This window comes from Odocoileus virginianus, chromosome 31 (genome assembly GCF_023699985.2).
Source record: "Odocoileus virginianus isolate 20LAN1187 ecotype Illinois chromosome 31, Ovbor_1.2, whole genome shotgun sequence".
Lineage (NCBI taxonomy): Eukaryota > Metazoa > Chordata > Mammalia > Artiodactyla > Cervidae > Odocoileus > Odocoileus virginianus.
In genome coordinates, this window is record NC_069704.1 from 34,634,164 (window position 1) to 34,652,486 (window position 18,323).

Below are 18,323 nucleotides of genomic sequence, written 5' to 3' on the forward strand. Positions count from 1 at the left end.
AGGGCAGGGAGGATTGGATTGAAGGGAGTCAAAAGGTACAAACATCCAGTTACAAGTACTAGGGATGTGATATACAATATAATTAATACAAATAACACTACTATATGTTGTATATGAAAGTTGTTAAGACAGTAAATCCTAAGAGCTCTCATCACAAAGAAAAACTTTTTTCTTTTATTTTGTACCTATATGAGATGATTTGTGATAATCATTTCATGATATATATGTCAAATATTTATGCTGTATACCTTAAACTTATACTGTACTATATGTCAATTATATCTCAATAAAACTGGGGGAAAAGTGAAAAAAATGAGTTCAACTCTCTAATTAAAAGGCTGCTGCTGCTGCTAAGTCGCTTCAGTTGTGTCCGACTCTGTGCGACCCCATAGCCGGCAGCCCACCAGGTTCCCCCATCCCTGGGATACTCCAGGTAAGAACACTGGAGTGGGTTGCCATTTCCTTCTGCAGTGCATGAAAGTGAAAAGTGAAAGTGAAGTTGCTCAGTTGTGTCCAACTGTCAGCGACCCCATGGACTGCAGCCCACCAGGCTCCTCCTTCCATGGGATTCTCCAGGCGAGAGTATTGGAGTCTGTTGCCATTGCCTTCTCCAAATTAAAAGGCAGAGATTATCAAAACTACAATGAGGTATCACCTCACACTGGTCAGAATGGCCATTATAAAAAAAAATCTATAAACAATAAATACTAGAGAAGGTGTGGAAAAAAGGGTACCCTCTTATACTGCTGGTGGGAATGTAAATTGATACAGCCACTATGGAGGACAGTATGTGTGCTTGCATGCTAAGTCTCTTTGGTCATGTCCAACTCTTTGTGACACTATGGACTATAGCCTGCCAGGCTCCTCTGTCTATGGAGATTGCGGATAGTATATAGATATTACATGCTCTCTCCTCTCTCTGGGAAAAAATACTGGAGTGGGTTGTCATGCCCTTTTCTAGGGCATTTTCCCAACTCAGGGACTGAAGCTGTGTCTCTTACGCAGGCAGATTCTTTACCACTAGTGCCACATGGAAAGCCCTAAAAAACTAAAAATAGAACTACCATATGACTCAGAATTCCACTTTGGGGCCCAGAGAAAACCATAATTCAAAAAGATACAAGCAGGGACTTCCCTGATGGTCCAGTGGCTAAGACTCCATGCTCCCAAGGCAGAAGGTCAAGTTTCAATCCCTGCTCAGCAAACTAGATCCCACATGTCACAACTAAGACCTGACAGAGTCAAGGAAAGAAAAAGATTCCTGCACTCCAATATTCACTGCAGCACTACTTAAAACAGCTCAGACATGAAAGTAACCTAAATGTTCATCAACCAAGGAATGGATAAAGAAGATATGGTACATATATACAGTGGGATATTAGTCATCAAAAGGAATGAAATTGTGCAATTTGCAACAACATGCATAGACCTAGAGACTGTCATACAGAGTAAAATAAGTCAGCGAGAGAAAGGAAAATATTGTACATTAACACATATATGTGGAATCTACAAAAATGGTATAGATGATCTTATTTGCAAAGCAGAACTAGAGACACAGACATAGAGAACAAACATATACCAAGGGGGAAAGGGGAGATGGGATGAACTGGGAGATTGGGGTTGACATATATACACTGCTTTGTATAAAATAGCTAACTAATGGGAACCTATTGTATAGCACAGGGGACTCCACTCGGTGCTCTAAATGGTTGACCTAAACAGGAAAAAAATCCAAAACAGAGGGGATAAATGTATACATATGACTGATTCGCAGTATAGCAGAAACTGACACAGCAGTGTAATACACCACTAAAAAAAATACACCAATAAATATAAATAAATAAAATGTGGGGCTTCCCTGGTGGTCCAGTGGTTAAGAATTTTTCTTGCAATGCAAGAGACACTGGTTCAGTCCCTGGTCCAGGAAGATCTGACATGCCATGTGGCACAACTAATGAGCCCACACTCTAGAGCTTACGAGCCGCAACTACTTAACTCACTCACTACAACTACTGAGGCACATGTGCCCTATAACTACACAGGCATGTGTGCCTGTGCTCTGCGGCAAGAGAAGCCGTGGCAATGAGAAGCCCTAGCACCACAAACAGACAGTAGACCCCACTCTCCACAACTAGAGAAAGCTGCACGCAGTAATGAAGACCCAGCAAAGTCAAAAATAAACGAAATGTATAAATGAATGTAAATAAATAAATAAAAGGCAGAGATTATCAGAATGGATTGAAAAAATAAAAGCAAAAATAAAATAAAAGCATGATCCATCTATATGCTATCTATAAGAGACTAACTTGAGATACAAATACAGAGCTTTAAAGTAAAAGGATGGATTCCCCTGGTGGTCCAGTGGCTAAGACTCTGGTCTCCCAATGTAGGGGACCTGGGTTTGATCCTTGGTCAGGAAACTAGATCCCGCATGCTGCAACTAAGAGTTCACATGTGGTAACTAAAAAGAAAGACTCCACATGCCACAACTAAAGATTCTGCATGCCACAATGAAGTTGAACATGTTGCAACTAAGACCCAGCACAGCCAAATAAATAATAAACATTTTAATAAATAAAGCAAAAGGATGGAAAAATACCCCATGCAACCAGGGACCAAAAGAGAGCTACAGTGGCTCTATTATTGTCAGACAAAACAGACTTTTGTAAAAAAAAGGAAAAAAAAAGGTTATAAGAAATAAAAAAAGACTGTATTTTGATAAAATGTTTGATACAGAAAGATATAACAGTTATAAACAACTAACAGCCAAGCCACATAACATATAAAGCAAAAAAACTAACAGAATTGTAGGGGAGAGTTGACAGTTTTACAATGATTGCTATAGAATTTAATACCTCGCTTTTAATAATGGATAACTAAACAGGAGATCAATAAGGAAACAGAGAACTTGAACAATACTATAAATAAATTAGACCTAACATTTATACACACCAAAAACAGGAGAATACAATTTCTTCTGAAGTTCGTATGGAACATTCTCCAGGATAAACCATATGATAGGCCATAAAACAAATCTTAACAAAATGTTAAGACTGAAATCATTCAGAGTATCTTTTCTGATCACAGTAGAATAAAACTATAAATCTGTAACAAAAGGAAAAGTGGAAAATTCACAAGTATGTGGAAACTGAACAAAATGCTCAAATAATGAGTCAAAGAAGAAATCACAAGGCAACTTAGAAAATACTTTGAGACAAATAAGAAAAACATAATAAACTAAAGCTTTTGAGAGTCAATGAAGGCAATGCTAACAGGGAAATTTATAACTATCAATGCCTATATTTAAAAACATTTCAAATCAATAACCTAACTATTCACTTTAAGAAACTAGAAGAAGTCAATAAAACCAAACCCAAAATATCGGAAAGAAGGAACTAATAGTAAAGCAGAAACAAATGAAATAGAGAATTAAAAAAACAGAGAAAAATCAACAAAACCAAAATGTGGTTCTTTGAAAAGATCAACAAAATTGACACATTTGAGGTTAGACTAAGGAAAAAAGAAATAATTTTTAAATAATTGAAGTTTTTAAAATAACTCAAATTATTAAAATCAGAAATGAAACTGGGGGCATTACTATCAATTTTATAAACATAAAAAATGTTATTAGAGGATACTATGAACAATTGTACATCAATGAATTGGGTAACCTACATGAAATGGATAAATTCCAGAAACATATAAACTATTAAAACTGACTCAAGAATAAATAGAAAATCTAAATAGATCTATAACAAGTAAGGAGATTCAATCAATAATGAAAATATCCCAACAAAGGAAAATCCAGCACCAGATGGCTTCATTAATGAATATGACCAAATATTTTTTCTACCAAATATTTAAAGAAGAATTAGCATCATCCTTCACAAACTCTTCAAAAAAAATTGAAGAGGAGGGAACATTCCCTAACTCATTTTATGAGGCCAGCACTACCCTGATAACAAAGCCAGATGAAGCCACTACAAGAAAATAAAAGTACAGGTCAATATCCCAGATGAACAGAGATTTTAAAATTCTCAACAAAATGCTAGAACCAAATTCAATAGCAGATTAGAAGGGTCATACATCACTATCAAGTGGGATTTATTTCAGAGATACAAGGATGGTTCAACATCCACAAATCAATCAGTATGATACACCACATTAACAAATTGAAGAATAAAAATCATACAATCAACTCAATAGACACAGAAAAAACATTTGACAATATTCAACACCCATTAATGATTTTTTAAAAAGACTCTCAATAAAGTGGGTATAGAAGGAATGTACCTCAACATAATAAAAGCCATATAGGACAAGCCTTCAGCTAACATAATACTCAAATGTGAAAAGTTGAAAACTTTTCCTGTAACATTAGGAACAAAAGACAGGTGCTTATTATCACCACTTCTATTCAACTTAGTATTGGAAGTCTTAGGAATAGCAATTAGGCAAGAAAATTTATGTATGTATATAAAATCCCAAAGACTCCACCAAAAACTTCTTAGAACTAGTAAACAAATTCAGTAAAGTTGCAAAATACAAAATCAACATAAAAAAATCAGTTGTGTTTCTATACACTAACAACAAAGTATCTGGAAAAAACTTAAGAAACAATCCCACTTACAATAGCATCAAAAACAATAAAATACATAGGAACAAATTTAACCAAGGAAGTGAAAGACCTATACACTGAAAGCTATGACACTGATGAAAGAAGATGGAGAAGACACAAATGGAAAGATACCCTGTATTCTTGGATTGACATGTTAATATTGCTAAAATGTCCATAACCACCCAAAGTGATCTACAAATTCAATGCAATCCCTATCAAAATTCCAATTGCATTTTTCACAGAAATATAAAAAAATCCTAAAAAAATCCTATGTGCATAGAACCACAAAAGACCCCAAATAGAATAATTTTGAGGAAGAAAAACAAAGCTGGAGCCATCATGCCTCCTGCTTTCAAACTATATTACTAGGCTATAGTAATCAAAACAGTATAGTACAGGCATGAAAACAGAAACATAGACCAATGCAATAGAATATAGAGTCCAGAAATACACCTACACATATACAGTCAACCAATCTTTGAAAGGGAACCAAGAACACAAAATGGGGAAAGGACAGTCTTTTCAATAAATGGTGTTGAAAAAACTGGATAGCCACATGTACAAGAATGACTGGACCCCTATATTACACCACCCACAGAAATTAACTCTAATTAAAGATTTAAATGTAAGACCTAAACCCATAAAACTCCTCGAAGAAAACGCAGAAGAAAATCTCTCTGCATTGGTCTTGGCAAGGATATTTTTGTATATATGAAAACAAAGCAAAAATAAACAAGTGGGGACTTCCCTGGTGGTTCAGTGGTTGAGGATCCCCCTGCCAATGCAAGGTATATGGGTTCAATCCATACTCCAGGAAGATTCCACATGCCATGTAACAAATAAGTCCATGTACCACAACTCCATGAGCCCACACTCTGATGACCACAAGCTGCAACTACTGAGCCTGCATGCCACAACTACTGAAGCCTGAGTGCTCTAGGGCCCAAGTGCCACAACCACGGAAGTCTGAGCACCTAGAGCCCATGTTCCATAACAAGAGAAACCACCACAATGAGAAGCCTGAGCACCACAATGGAGAGTGGCCCCTGCTTGCTGCAACTAGAGAAAGCTTGCACACAGCAATGACCACCCAGCATAGCCAATAAATAAATAAATACTTTAAAAAATAAACAAAGTGGGAGTACATCAAACTAAAAAACTTCTGGAGGCTCTTTTCCTGCAACCTCTGAGTAGCTCAGAGATGGAGCCTGGGGTACATTCAAGATTCAGCTCCACCCATTACCCACCATCATGGCCAAGGAAGGCACTGGTGCTGGAGGGGTAATAGACATTAATATTGTTTTGCAAGAAGCACTGAAGACCACTCTCATCACAATGGCCTAGCACATGGATTTTGCAAAGTTGCAAAGCATTAGACCAGTGCCATGCCCATCTTTGAGTGCTTGCATCCAACAGTAATGAACCTACATATGTTAAGTTCATTGAGGCCCTAATGAAGATTGATGACAATAAGAAACTAGGGAAATAGATGCATAAAAAGGTTTTGACAATATTCAATACCCATTTATGGCAAAAAAAAAAAAAAAAAAAAAACTCCCCATATATAGTGGACATAGAGGGAACCTGCCTCAACATAATAAAGTCCATATAAAGAAACCCACATCAAACATCATTCTCAGTGATAAAAAACTGAAAGCCTTTCCTCTAAGATCAAGAACAAGGCAATAATGTCCACCCTTACCACTATTATTCAACATAATTTTGGAAGCCCTAGCCATGGCAATCAGAGAAGAAAAAGAAATAAAAGGAATCTAAATTGGAAATGAAGAAGTAAAACTGTCACTGTTTGCAGATGACATGATACTATACATAGAAAATTCTAAAGATGCTACCAGAAAACTATTAGAGCTCATCAATGAATTTGGTAAAGTTGCAGGATACAAAATTAATACAGAAATCTCTTGCATTCCTACACACTAACAACTAAAGATCAGAAAGAGAAATCAACAACCCCAGTGACCATCACAACAAAAGGAATAAAATACCTAGGAATAAACTTAGCTGAGGAGGCCAAAGACCTCAGAAAACTATAAGATACTGATGAAAGAAATCAAAGATGACACAGATGGGGAGATATACCATGTTCTTGGATTGAAGAATAAATATTTTGAAAATGACTATACTACCCAAAGCAATGTACAGATTTAATGCAGCCATAGAATTAGAACAAAAAAACTTTATGACTTGTATGGAAATACAAAAGACCCCAAAGAGCCAAAGTAATCTTGAGAAAGAAAAATGGAGCTGGTGGAGTCAGGCTCCCTGACTTTAGACCATACTACAAAACAATATGGTGCTGACACAAAAACAGAAATATAGATCAGTGGAATAGTACAGACAGTCCAGAGATAAACCTACCTATGGTCACCTAATCTATGACAAAGGAGACAAGAATATATACAATGGAAAAAAGACAGTCTCTTCAATTAGTGTCCTGGGAAAACTGGACAGCAACATGTAAATGAATGAAATTAGAACATTCCATAACACAATACACAAAAATAAGCTAAAAATGGATTAAAAACCTAAATGTAAGACCAACACTATAAGACTGTTGGAAGAAAACATAGGAAGACTACTCTTTGACATATATCACAATAAGATATTTTATGATCCACCTCCTAGAGTAGTGGAAATAAAAGCAAAAATAAACAAACGGGATCTAATTAAACTTAAAAGCTTTGTACAGCAAAGGAAACCACAAACAAAACAAAAAGACAACCCTCAGAATGAGAGAAAATAATTGCAAAGGAAGCAATTGACAAGGTATTAATCTTCAAAATATACAAATAGCTCATGCAACTCAGTATTAAAAAAAAAAACCCAATTGAAAAATGGGTAGAAGATCTAAATAGACATTTCTGCAAAGAAGACATACGGATGGCTAAACAGCACATGAAAAGATGCTCAACATCACTAATTATTAGAGAAATGCACATCAAAACTACAGTGAGGTATCAACCCACATATGTCAGAAAGGCCATCATCAAAAAGTCTATAACAATAAATGCTGAAGAGGGTGTACACTGTTGGTGGGAAAGTAAATTGGTACTGACACTATAGAGAACAATATGGAAGTTTCTTAAAAAAAAAACTAAAACTAGAATTAGCATATGTCACAGCAACCCCATTCCTAGGCATATACCAGGAGAAGATCATAATTTGAAAAGATACATGCACCCCAGTGTTCATTGCAGCACTATTTACAATAGCCAGGACTTGGAAGTAATCTAAATGTCCATCACCAGAGGAATGGATAAAGAAGATATGGTACATACAGACAATGGAATATGACTCAGTAATTAAAAAGAACAAAGTAACGCCATGTGAAGCAACATGGATAGACCTCGAGATTGTCATACTGAGTGAAGTAAGTCAGACAGAAAAAGACAAATAATCATATGATATTGCTTATATGTAGAAATGTTTAAAAGGGTACAGGGGCTTTCCTGGTGGCCAACTAGCTAAGACCACATTCCCAAAGCAGGGGCCCAAGTCTGATCCCTGGTCAGGGAACTAGATCCCCAGGGCTCCAACTAAGAGTTTGCACGCCACAACTAGAAGATCCCACGGGCCACAACAAAATCTTTGAAAGTCAACTAATTTGCATGTCTCAATGAAGACTGAATATCTCATGTGCACAACTAAGGATCTCAAATGCCCAGCACAGTTGAATAAATAAACAGTTTTTAAAAGGGTACAAATGGTGCTCGCTTCGGCAGCACATATACTAAAATTGGAATGATACAGAGAAGATTAGCATGGCCCCTGCGCAAGGATGACATGCAAATTCGTGAAGCGTTCCATATTTTGGGGATTGGGATGGGGAATACATGTAAATCCATGGCTAATTCATGTCAATGTATGACAAAAACCACCACAATATTGTAAAGTAATTAGCCTCCAACTAATAAAAATAAATGAAAAAATAAATAAATAAATAAATAAAAGGGTACAAATGAACCTATTTACAAAACAGAAGTAGAGTCAGAGGTGTAGAAAGCAAACACGGTTACCAGGGGATAAGTGGGGGAGAGATGAACGGGAAGACTGGGGTGGACATACACACACTGCTATATATGAAACAGATCATTAGGAATCTCCTATATAGCACAAGGAAGTCTACCCAACATTCTTAATGGCCTATACAGGAAAAGACTCTTAAAAAAGAGTGGATATATGTATATGTGTAACTGATTCACTTTGCTATACACCTGAGACTAATAACATTGTAAATCAACTATACTCCAATTTAAAAAAAAAGAAAGAAAAGAAACTAGGGAAGTGGGTAGGCCTCTGTAAAATTGATGGAAAGGGAAAACCCTGAAAGTGGTTGGTTGCAACTGTGTAGTGGTTAAGGACTATGGCAAAGATTTTTCAGGCCAAGGATGTCATCAAGAAGTACTTCAAATGCAAAGAAGTGGACAAATTTAAAACTTGGCTCTTGTTTAAAATAAATAAATAAGCAAGATTCTGTGCAGCAAAATAAAAAAATCAACAAAAAAAAGGGCAGTGTAGGGACACAGGAAACAGGAAAAAAATATTTACAAACCATGTATCTGATAAAAGGTTAATACCTGAAATATATATAAGGAACTCCTAAAACTCAATAGCAAAACAAACAAAAAAAAAATCTGACTATAAACTGGGAAAAAGACCTGAAAATATATTTTTCCAAAGAAGATACACAAATAGTCAATCGATATATGAAAATATGTTCAATATATCACTAACCATCAGGGAAATGCAAATCAAAACCAGAGAGAGATATCACAACACACCTGTTAGGAGGACTATTATAAAAAAGATAAGAGATAACAAACGCTCCAAAGGGTGTAGAAAAATGAGAACACTTCTGTATTGCTGGTGAGAAAGTATACTGGTATAGCCATAATAGAAAATAGTGCGGAAGTTCCTCAAAAAAATAAAAATAGAACTACCATGTGATCCAGCAATCCCACTTCTGGGCATAAAAAATGAAAGGAATCATAGGAAATGCAAAGGAAATGAAATCACTACCTCTAACTGATACCTGCACGCCCATTTTCTGTGCATCATTACTCACAACAGCCAAGATATAGAAACAGCCTAAATGTCTGTTAGGGAAACAGCCTAAGTAGAAAACAAGCTTGTAATTATATATAAGGTTATATATATACAATAGAATATTATTCAGCCCCATATAAAAGGCTGAGTGACGAAGAACTGATGCTTTCAAACTGTGGTGCTGGAGAAGACAAGAGTCCCTTGGACTGCAAGGAGACCAGTCAATCCTAAAGGAAATCAACCCTGAATATTCATTAGAAGGACTGTTGCTAAAGCTGAAGTTCCAATACTTTGGCCACCTGATTTGAAGAACTGACTCACTGGAAAAGACCCTGATGCTGGGAAAGACTGAAGTCAAAAGAGGAAGGAGGCAACAGACAATAAGATGGTTAAATAGCATCACTAACTCAATGGACATGAATTTGAGCAAACTCCAGGAGATAGTGGAGGACAGAGGAGCCTAGCATGCTGCAGTCCATGGGGTCGCAAAGAGCTGGATGCAGCAAGAGGGAAACCTGCCATAAGAAAAAGAAGGAACCTGGAGGGGATTATGCTAAGTGAAATAAATCAGAGAAACACAAATACTGTATGGTGCCACTTATATGGGGAATCAACAAAAAAGTCAAATACAAAGAAGAAAGTAGAATGGTGGTTGTCAGGGACTGGGGGTGGGGGAAAATGGAGAGATGTTTTAATGGGTACAAACTTTCAGTTATAAAATGAGTAAGTTCTGAGGATCAAATGTATAACATGGTGATTATAGTTAACAATACTGTACCATGGGCTTCCCTGGTGACTCAGAAGGTGAAGAATCCACCTGCAATGCGGGAGACCTGGGTTCAGCCCCTGGGTTGGGAAGATCCCCTGGAGAAGGGAAGAGCTACCCACTCCAGTATTCTTGCCCAGAGAATTCCATGGACAGAGACTGGCAGGCTACAGTCCATGAGGTCGCAAAGAATCAGATACAACTGAGCAACTTTCATTTATATTGTACTGTATACTTGAAATTTGCTAAGAAAGTAGGCCTCAAACTGTCTCACTACAAAAAACAAAAAGGTATAATTACATGAAGTGATGGAGGTATTAATTAACTTGTAATTATTTCACAATATATACATACATCAACTCATCACATTGTACACTTTAAACATACACAATTTTGTCAATTATACCTCAATAATGCTGGGGGGAAAACCTAAGGAGAAACCTTCAAGGGCTTAGATTTGGCAATGGTTTCTTAAATATGATACCAAAAATACAGACAACAGAAGAAAAATTAGATAAACTGAATTTAAAATTTTTGTGCATCAAACGACACTATCAAGATATCAAGAGAGTGAAAAAACAACCCACAGAATGGAAGGAAATATTTGCAAATCATATATTTGACAAGGGGCTATTATCCAGAATGTACACATAACTCTTACAATTCATTAATCAGATTTGTATTTTAGTAACAGTCCTGGGTCTGCTTGAAGGAACGGCAGAACATGGAGCCTGGAGCGAACTGAAGAGGCAATCACAGTGTTCCAGAGGAGAGGTGGTAAGGCCTCCATCAAGACAGGGGCTGGGAATAGAAGGCAGGCCTTTCAGATTCAACTTTTATTGAGCAGGAGACAGGGTCGGCTTGGGGGACTGACTAGCTGTGTGAAGTTTTCATTTCCGCATACTAGTGAGGCTGGGTGCCAGGACAGGATCTGGGTGTCTTTCAGGAAGGAAGGAGGGAGATTCCTACTCTTGCCTGGACTGAGTGCCTAGGGATGGGGGAAGCGAAAGTGTCAGCCTGCATAAATGAGGCAGCACACCAGTTGTAGCCTGCATACGGACCCCCAGGCTGAAACTGTCCACCTCGCCGAGCTCTGCCTCGGCCATGGCTCAGTCACCGGTCCTGAGCATCCTTGTCCTGGTCCTGGCCTTCTGCATCCTCCAGGTCCAAGGTATCAAGGAGTTGCCTGGGGAGGGGAGGAAGGCGGGGTGGGTGGGGAAGAGCTAGAGAGGCCTGGGTAGGAGTCTACAACGGCCTCTCACTCCCCGCGAACCCCACCCACAGGCAGTGATGGAGGGGCACAGGACTGTTGCCTCACGTACAGCCGAAAGGAGATTCCCGCCAGCATTGTCCGCGGCTACCGGAAGCAGAACATAAGCCTGGGTTGCGCCATGCCAGCTATCCTGTAAGTAGGTACAAGGGGTGGGTGCAGGCTGGCAGCTGAGTGGGAGGGCATGATGGGCAAGACTAGGACAGGCTTGCTAATCCCCGAACCCTAGGTTCTTGCCTCGGAAACGCTCTCAGCGAGAGCTATGTGCAGACCCTAAAGAGGCCTGGGTGCAGAAACTGATGCGGCGCCTGGACAAGCCATCAGCCCTACGGAAACCAGCCCAGAACTGTAAGAAGAACAAAGGGGCCCCCAAGTCTGACAAGAAGGGGAAGGGTTCCAAAGGCTGTAAGAGGTAAGGGAGCTAAGGACAGGGGGAGGGAGGTGAAGGAGAGCCTCGATCATGCCCTCAAACCCCTCTTCTGCCCTCCCAGGACTGAGACCTCAAAAGGGCCATAGCCCAGTGACAAGCCCGGAGCCCAGGAGGTCCCCACCAGTCTCACCAGGGCTTGGAGCCCCAACCAAAGGGACAAGAGAAGCTAGGAGAGAGGGAGGACTTGGGGGCCCCAGAGCAGCCACTTCATGCTGGCCTTGCCTCACCCCTTCTCCAGCTTCAATCACCCCTTCTGTATTCCCACCCTATCCTGCATGGCTGCACTGCCCACATCAGGCCAGGCCTAGAGAGGCAGAGAAGGGCATGTCCCCTAGGAAGTGTGAGAGGTGGCAGCAGGACTGTCCCCTCTGAGGAGAGCTCACCCAGGGTCCTGGACCTGGCCCTGCTCCACACTACACACCACCCAGCTTTTTTTTCTTTGTAAATATGACTTATACCCAACTAAATAAACAGCCATTCTGGCCTTCTTCCCGTGTTTCTGTTCCTGTGTGTTTGTGTCCGCAGAGAAGCCATTATGATCGGGGCGGGGGGGGGGGGGGGGGGGGGGGGGGTGGGGCGGTGTCACACACTCTAGGGTCCCGATCAAGAGCTCAGGCTGGAAAAGTTCTATGTTCTCGCGTGCCCCAAGACTTTCCTTGCTTCTCAGGTGCCCAGATCTGCAGGCAGTAAAAGAGAAGCTGACTGGCAGGGTGGGAGCTGGGCTACTCCAGATCTAGGGGAAATCCCTGCCCATGGAGAGATGGTGGCTCCAGGGCACGCATCCTCAGCGGTTCTGCATGCCTCTGAGACCCTGAAGAGATCACTCACTTCTTCCGCCCCGCACTCTCACTCTCAGCTTCACCAGAGGCTGTCCACCCTTGCCTTTTGGCATACTGGAGGGAGGTGGGAGCCTGAGCCCGCCTGTAACACAGGCAAACACAAGTTCTACTGGAACCTGCCCTACGCAGAGTTCCCATCTCCTCCCTAGTATTCCCTTCCACCCTGACCAGTGAAGGGGGGTACCTGGCCTCTCCTCCTTGCCCAACGGGACTGTGTGCTCTCTGTTCCTATCTGGGCTCTCTAGTCCTCCCTCAGCTTCCTTCCAGCTAGGAACGCATCCTCCCACCCCTTCTTTTCTCCTTTCTTGCCTAGCTGGGCTCCAGGGTACTTTAGCCACTTTAACCTCTTGAGGCCATGGAATGAGTCTCCAGTAACAGGTATTTGGAACTCCAGAAATCAGATGTAAATTAATCTCTTCTCCAAGAAGACTCCAGCCTGGCTCTCCTATACCTCTCCCTTCCCAGAGCAGAGACCCTCCAATTCCTCACTTCACTCTTAGGTGAGGGAGGGGAGAGAGACAATTAGATGGGGCCAGGACAAGTGAGAAAGGAGGGGACAGGTCCTGGGAGAGGGGCAAGGAGCTAGAGGTGCCTGCCACATCTCCTTGTTCTTCCTCTGGGGCCTGAGCATGCCAGAGCACTTAACCACTTATTATCAAGTCATGAAAATATTTGCTGTCTGCTCCTCCTGAGGCCAGTGAAGACAGGGGCTGCTCCCTAACTATCATCATGCAGCAGGTGTATTCTTAGTCTATAAACTCAGATGTGCAAGAGTTACTGCACTTTAAAATGCTCTTTCAGGAATTCCTTGGCAGTCCATTGGTTAGAACTCAGCACTTCTAGGGCCCAGGTTCAACCCTGGTTGGGGAACTAAGATCCTGCAAGCTGCATGGCATGGCCAAAGACATACACACACACACACACACACACACACACACACACACAATATAAAATGTTCTTCCAATGAACCTGAAAGGTTGTTGCTGAACAATAAGACGCTGGGATTCTTGGCCTCTGGAGGAGACAAATTCAATCCAGGGCCAGAGACGAAGCTGGATCACTCAGAGCTTTTGTGTAATAAAGTCTTATTAAAGTATAAAGGAGATAGAGAAAGCTTCTGACATAGGCATCAGAAGGGGGCAGAAAGAATACCCCCCTGCTAGTCTTCAACTGGATGTTATATAGTCACTAGCAGTCTGTTAATGAAAAGAAAGGAATGTTTTAAAACTCAGAATGGCACCAGGCCCCTCATCCATAAATTGCATTTTGTGATAATCTTGGCACCAGATGATTCATCCCAGGCCATAAAACGATTGACTTGAATCTTGTAGAAGGGCAGATTACCATACAAATAGTTTCATTTACATAGATTAGGGGAACAATATCTGAGTATAACATACTGGTTTATCAAGTAGGTTCTGAACCATTTGGCAGAACTTGAAGAGCGTCTGGGGTACATTAATATAGTTTAAGACAAACATTTCCATAAGAAGAAATGTATTGGTTAACTCAAGGGTTAAGAATAGTTAGCTTCAGGTGAAACCAGGTGTCACGGCAACACAGCATTTAAGAGAAACCTCCTTTTAAATTTGTATAGAGAGGGAAAAAAATATCACTAGTTTGTTTCCTCCTGCCACTTAAGAGAGATAAAAATGTCCAGCACTTGCAGCCTATTTCCTCCTTTTAGAGACCCCTGGTCTTCCTGCCTATTACCCTCTCAAACCTACTCCAAGGCCCTGCACTGGAGGACTGGCAGTCTCAGGATCCCATCGGCCAAGGGCTGTGCAAAGGTCAAAGAAACAGCAAGGCACAGGGGAGGCTTCCAACATGCCCCTGACACCCTCCCATCAGGGGATTTGTCTCACCAGTGAATCCATGACCCTTGTGTTCCCAGCAGGTACAACTCCCTGGGTCTTGGACCCTCCAACTCATAGCTCTGTGCCACATTTGAGCCACAGGAGTTCAGCTCTGAGAGCCTCTGGGCTTGGTCCTGGCTTCCCCAGACACCCACCATAGCCATCTACTCAGGTCCTACCACCTGCTTCATCCCAGTCAGGGATTAGAGCCCACTGCACAGTGGCTAGACATATACACCAACCCCCTCCACAGTCTTAAGGAACTCTCTCCAAAACCCTCCGTTTTCTCAGTCCCTCCAAGATAAAACCTCTTCCCAGGTTCACTCTAGACTTTTACAAAGGTAAAAGGGATTCTGACATCAGGATGCTGATACTCTCAGCCCTACCAAAATCCTCGCTTGCTCTAAAGAGAAAAGAAAATGACCAGCAAAAAGAAAAAAAAGAAAAACACAGGCAAAACAAAGCTTCATATTTCACTAAATTATCCTACCACATTGCATACCTGGTATTTGCCTCAAGCCCTGCCCTGAGTAGGCATGCAATATAATATCTATCTCATCAGAGAATGAGTCCCTACTCTCCTTTTCTGCCTTCATCTCTGACAATACTATCCTGTTCTTTCTACTTTCTATAAGATGTATCATTCAAAAAAAACAAATAATACATACTCATGGTTAATAAAATCAGAAAGTACCAAAACACTTATTCTGAACAATGATTTCCTGCAACTTTTAACTCTTAAGCTACTTCTTCTTGGAGTTAGTGTCATACATCTAATGCTTTGTTCATACCTCTGTTTTTTTTAATTTACTAATTTTTAAAGTTATCAGTTGACTTCCTATTATAAAATGTGAAGATTTAGCTCTCTTACTAACCCTCTTCTCCTGTCACTCTAACACCTACGCCACTATACAGTAGTCATGTATGGATGTATGAGTTGGACCATAAAGAAGGCTAAGTGCTGAAGAATTGATACTTTTGAACTGTGGTGTTGGAGAAGACTCTTGAGAGTTCCTTGGACTGTAAGGAGATCAAATTGGTCAATCCTAAAGGAAATCAATCCTGAATATTCATTAGAAGGACTGATGCTGAAACTGAAGCTCCAATACTTTGGCCACCTGATGCGAAGAACTGACTCATTGGAAAAGACCCTGATGCTGGAAAAGGTTGAAGGCATGAGGAGAAGGGAACAACAGAGGATGAGATGGTTGGATGGCATAACTGACTCAATGGACGTGAGTTTGAGCAAGCTCCAGGAAATGGTGAAGGACAGAAAAGCCTGGTGTACTGCAGTCCATGGGGTCGTAAAGAGTCGGACACGACTGAGCGAGTGAACAACAACTACAATTAGGCAATGATCAGAACTTACATTATAATGACCATGTAAATATTGTTCATTGCAGAGAAAAGTAGCATACTTTGCTTACTCTCCTTTTGTCACTCAGTTTTTTTTGTTAAGAGTCTAATTGCTCTTCCTTTTTAAAAATACCTCTACTTTACCATTATCACAGCCTCAATATTTTTCAAACATTTTATCACAGGATTAAACACCTAATGTTTAAAATAAATGTTATAAGACAAATGGATAAGAAAGCTGTGGTACATATACACAATGGAATATTACTCAGCCATTAAAAAGAATACATTTGAATCAGTTCTAATGAGGTGGATGAAACTGGACCCTATTATACAGAGTGAAGTAAGCCAAAAGAAAAATACCAATATAGTATACTAACACCTATATATGGAATTTAGAAAGATGGTAATGATGACCCTATATGCTAGACAGAAAAAGAGACGCAGATGTATAGAACAGTCTTTTGGGCTCTGTGGGAGAAGGCGAGGGTGGGATGATCTGAGAGAATAGCACTGAAACATATATATTATCATATGTGAAACAGATCACCAGTCCAGGTTGGATGCATGAGACAGGGTGCTCAGGGCTGGTGCACTGGGAAGACCCAGAGGGATAGGATGGGAAGGGAGGTGAGAGGGGGATTTTCAGGATGGGGAATGCATATAAACCCATGGTTGATTCATGTCAATGTATGGCAAAAACCACTACAATATTGTAAAGTAATTAGCCTCCAACTAAAATAAATAAATTAAAAAATAAATAAATAAAATATGTTATAAAAGAAAATACAAATGTGTTTATAAACTTGTGGTAGAAAAAAACTTTTTAAACATAAAGCCATAAAACACAAACTATAAGGGGGAAAGATCAATACCACTGAATTCAAAAACAAGTAGGAATTCAGGGTAAAGATGGCAAATTAAGCACATGCATTTATTTTCACTCCTTCTTGAGTCCCAACTAAAACTATAGTAAATGTTTCTGGTGTGTGTATATGTTTATAAAGGCATCAAGTCACAACAATATAAATGGGAGGGGAGACAAAAGTAACTTTCCAGAAGATTGCTGCTTAGATAAGTAAACATTTCAGTAAAAAATAATAATAATAATAATAAGTACAAAGCATAAAATGAATTATAAATTTGGAGGATTTCCAAATTTATGCTCATGCATACAGTAGAAATATTTTACTGAATACTAGTATAGTATGCCAGTGTTCAACAGTAAGACAATCAATGGCTTTTACTAGAAATGTGAAAAGGAAAAAATTCTAAACATCAGTCACCCCCAAAATGTATAAAACCATCATCCCATAAACATGAAAACTCATTGTAATCCCCTGAATCCTGGTTTTCCCTTAATACACAATTACAATTGTCTAACAATAAATCATCCTCAGTGTTATCCAGAAAATAATACCATGTTTTTAAATGATTTTTTAGCACTATCTCTTCCATGAAATGATAACGCAACCACATACACACTTATGAAATTGTGGGCCTGTTCCTTGTCAGTGTTGCCTCAAAACCTTAAACTTACCGCTTCCCCTGGTTCACTCCTTTGTAAATCCTTTAAGGGCTCCTTTGACATAAATGTAAAGGATGGATGGGGTGAGTAAGATTTCCCAGAATTACAGCTAATAAAAATGTCTTAACAACCTCAGAAACGAATGCCAAATTAAGCAACCAGATTTCTTAACACCCCCCTCCCTCCATGGTACCTAGGCCACACTTTGGCTAGCCACTACTTTAGTCTTTACTTATCATCACAGCCTTTAGAGGGACATGATTACCAATGACAGGAACTTTCTTTTGACTGCTTCCTTTTAAAAATTAAAAATGGGGTATTATGGAGCTACCAGCACAGCACAACTGACATATTTGGCACCACCTATCCTGCTTTAAGGCATAGGAAGGTCAGCGAAACTGGATCTATACTTGCTATTTATGAAAGTTCAAAAGTAATTTGTTTCCTAGCTTTAATCATTTACATGTGACTAAATGTCTTCAGTTTCCACTGACCTCTTTTGTGAAGTTCTTTTCCTTTCCCACACCTGGGTGTTGTTTCTCCTAGTATTTGGGGACAAAGTAATGCTGTTTTGTTTAAAGAAAAAAAATCAG

General features: G+C 39.9%; 1 protein-coding gene, 1 non-coding gene and 1 pseudogene across 2 annotated transcripts; all 3 read left to right on the forward strand.

The window, feature by feature from the left end:
- The first annotated feature begins 5,869 nt into the window (after positions 1 to 5,869).
- Positions 5,870 to 9,104, forward strand: LOC110140063 (small ribosomal subunit protein eS12 pseudogene; annotated as a pseudogene).
- LOC139032506 (U6 spliceosomal RNA) lies at positions 8,346 to 8,452 on the forward strand. Its single transcript, XR_011485048.1, has one exon. It is a non-coding gene; the product is annotated as a U6 spliceosomal RNA (small nuclear RNA).
- A 2,390-nt stretch (positions 9,105 to 11,494) lies between the features above and the next one.
- On the forward strand, positions 11,495 to 12,647 carry CCL21 (C-C motif chemokine ligand 21). Its single transcript, XM_020898331.2, has 4 exons — positions 11,495 to 11,622; positions 11,736 to 11,856; positions 11,951 to 12,133; positions 12,213 to 12,647. The coding sequence occupies exons 1-4, from the start codon at positions 11,556 to 11,558 to the stop codon at positions 12,235 to 12,237; spliced, it is 396 nt and encodes a 131-aa protein (XP_020753990.2). The 5' UTR covers positions 11,495 to 11,555; the 3' UTR covers positions 12,238 to 12,647.
- Positions 12,648 to 18,323: the final 5,676 nt, after the last annotated feature.

Coding starts and splice junctions, on each gene's coding strand:
- CCL21 (XM_020898331.2), top strand. CDS start 11,556: ATGGCTCAGTCACCGGTCCTGAGCATCCTTGTCCTGGTCCTGGCCTTC. Junction 11,623..11,735: donor CTGCATCCTCCAGGTCCAAG/GTATCAAGGAGT, acceptor CCCCACCCACAG/GCAGTGATGGAGGGGCACAG. Junction 12,134..12,212: donor GGTTCCAAAGGCTGTAAGAG/GTAAGGGAGCTA, acceptor CTGCCCTCCCAG/GACTGAGACCTCAAAAGGGC.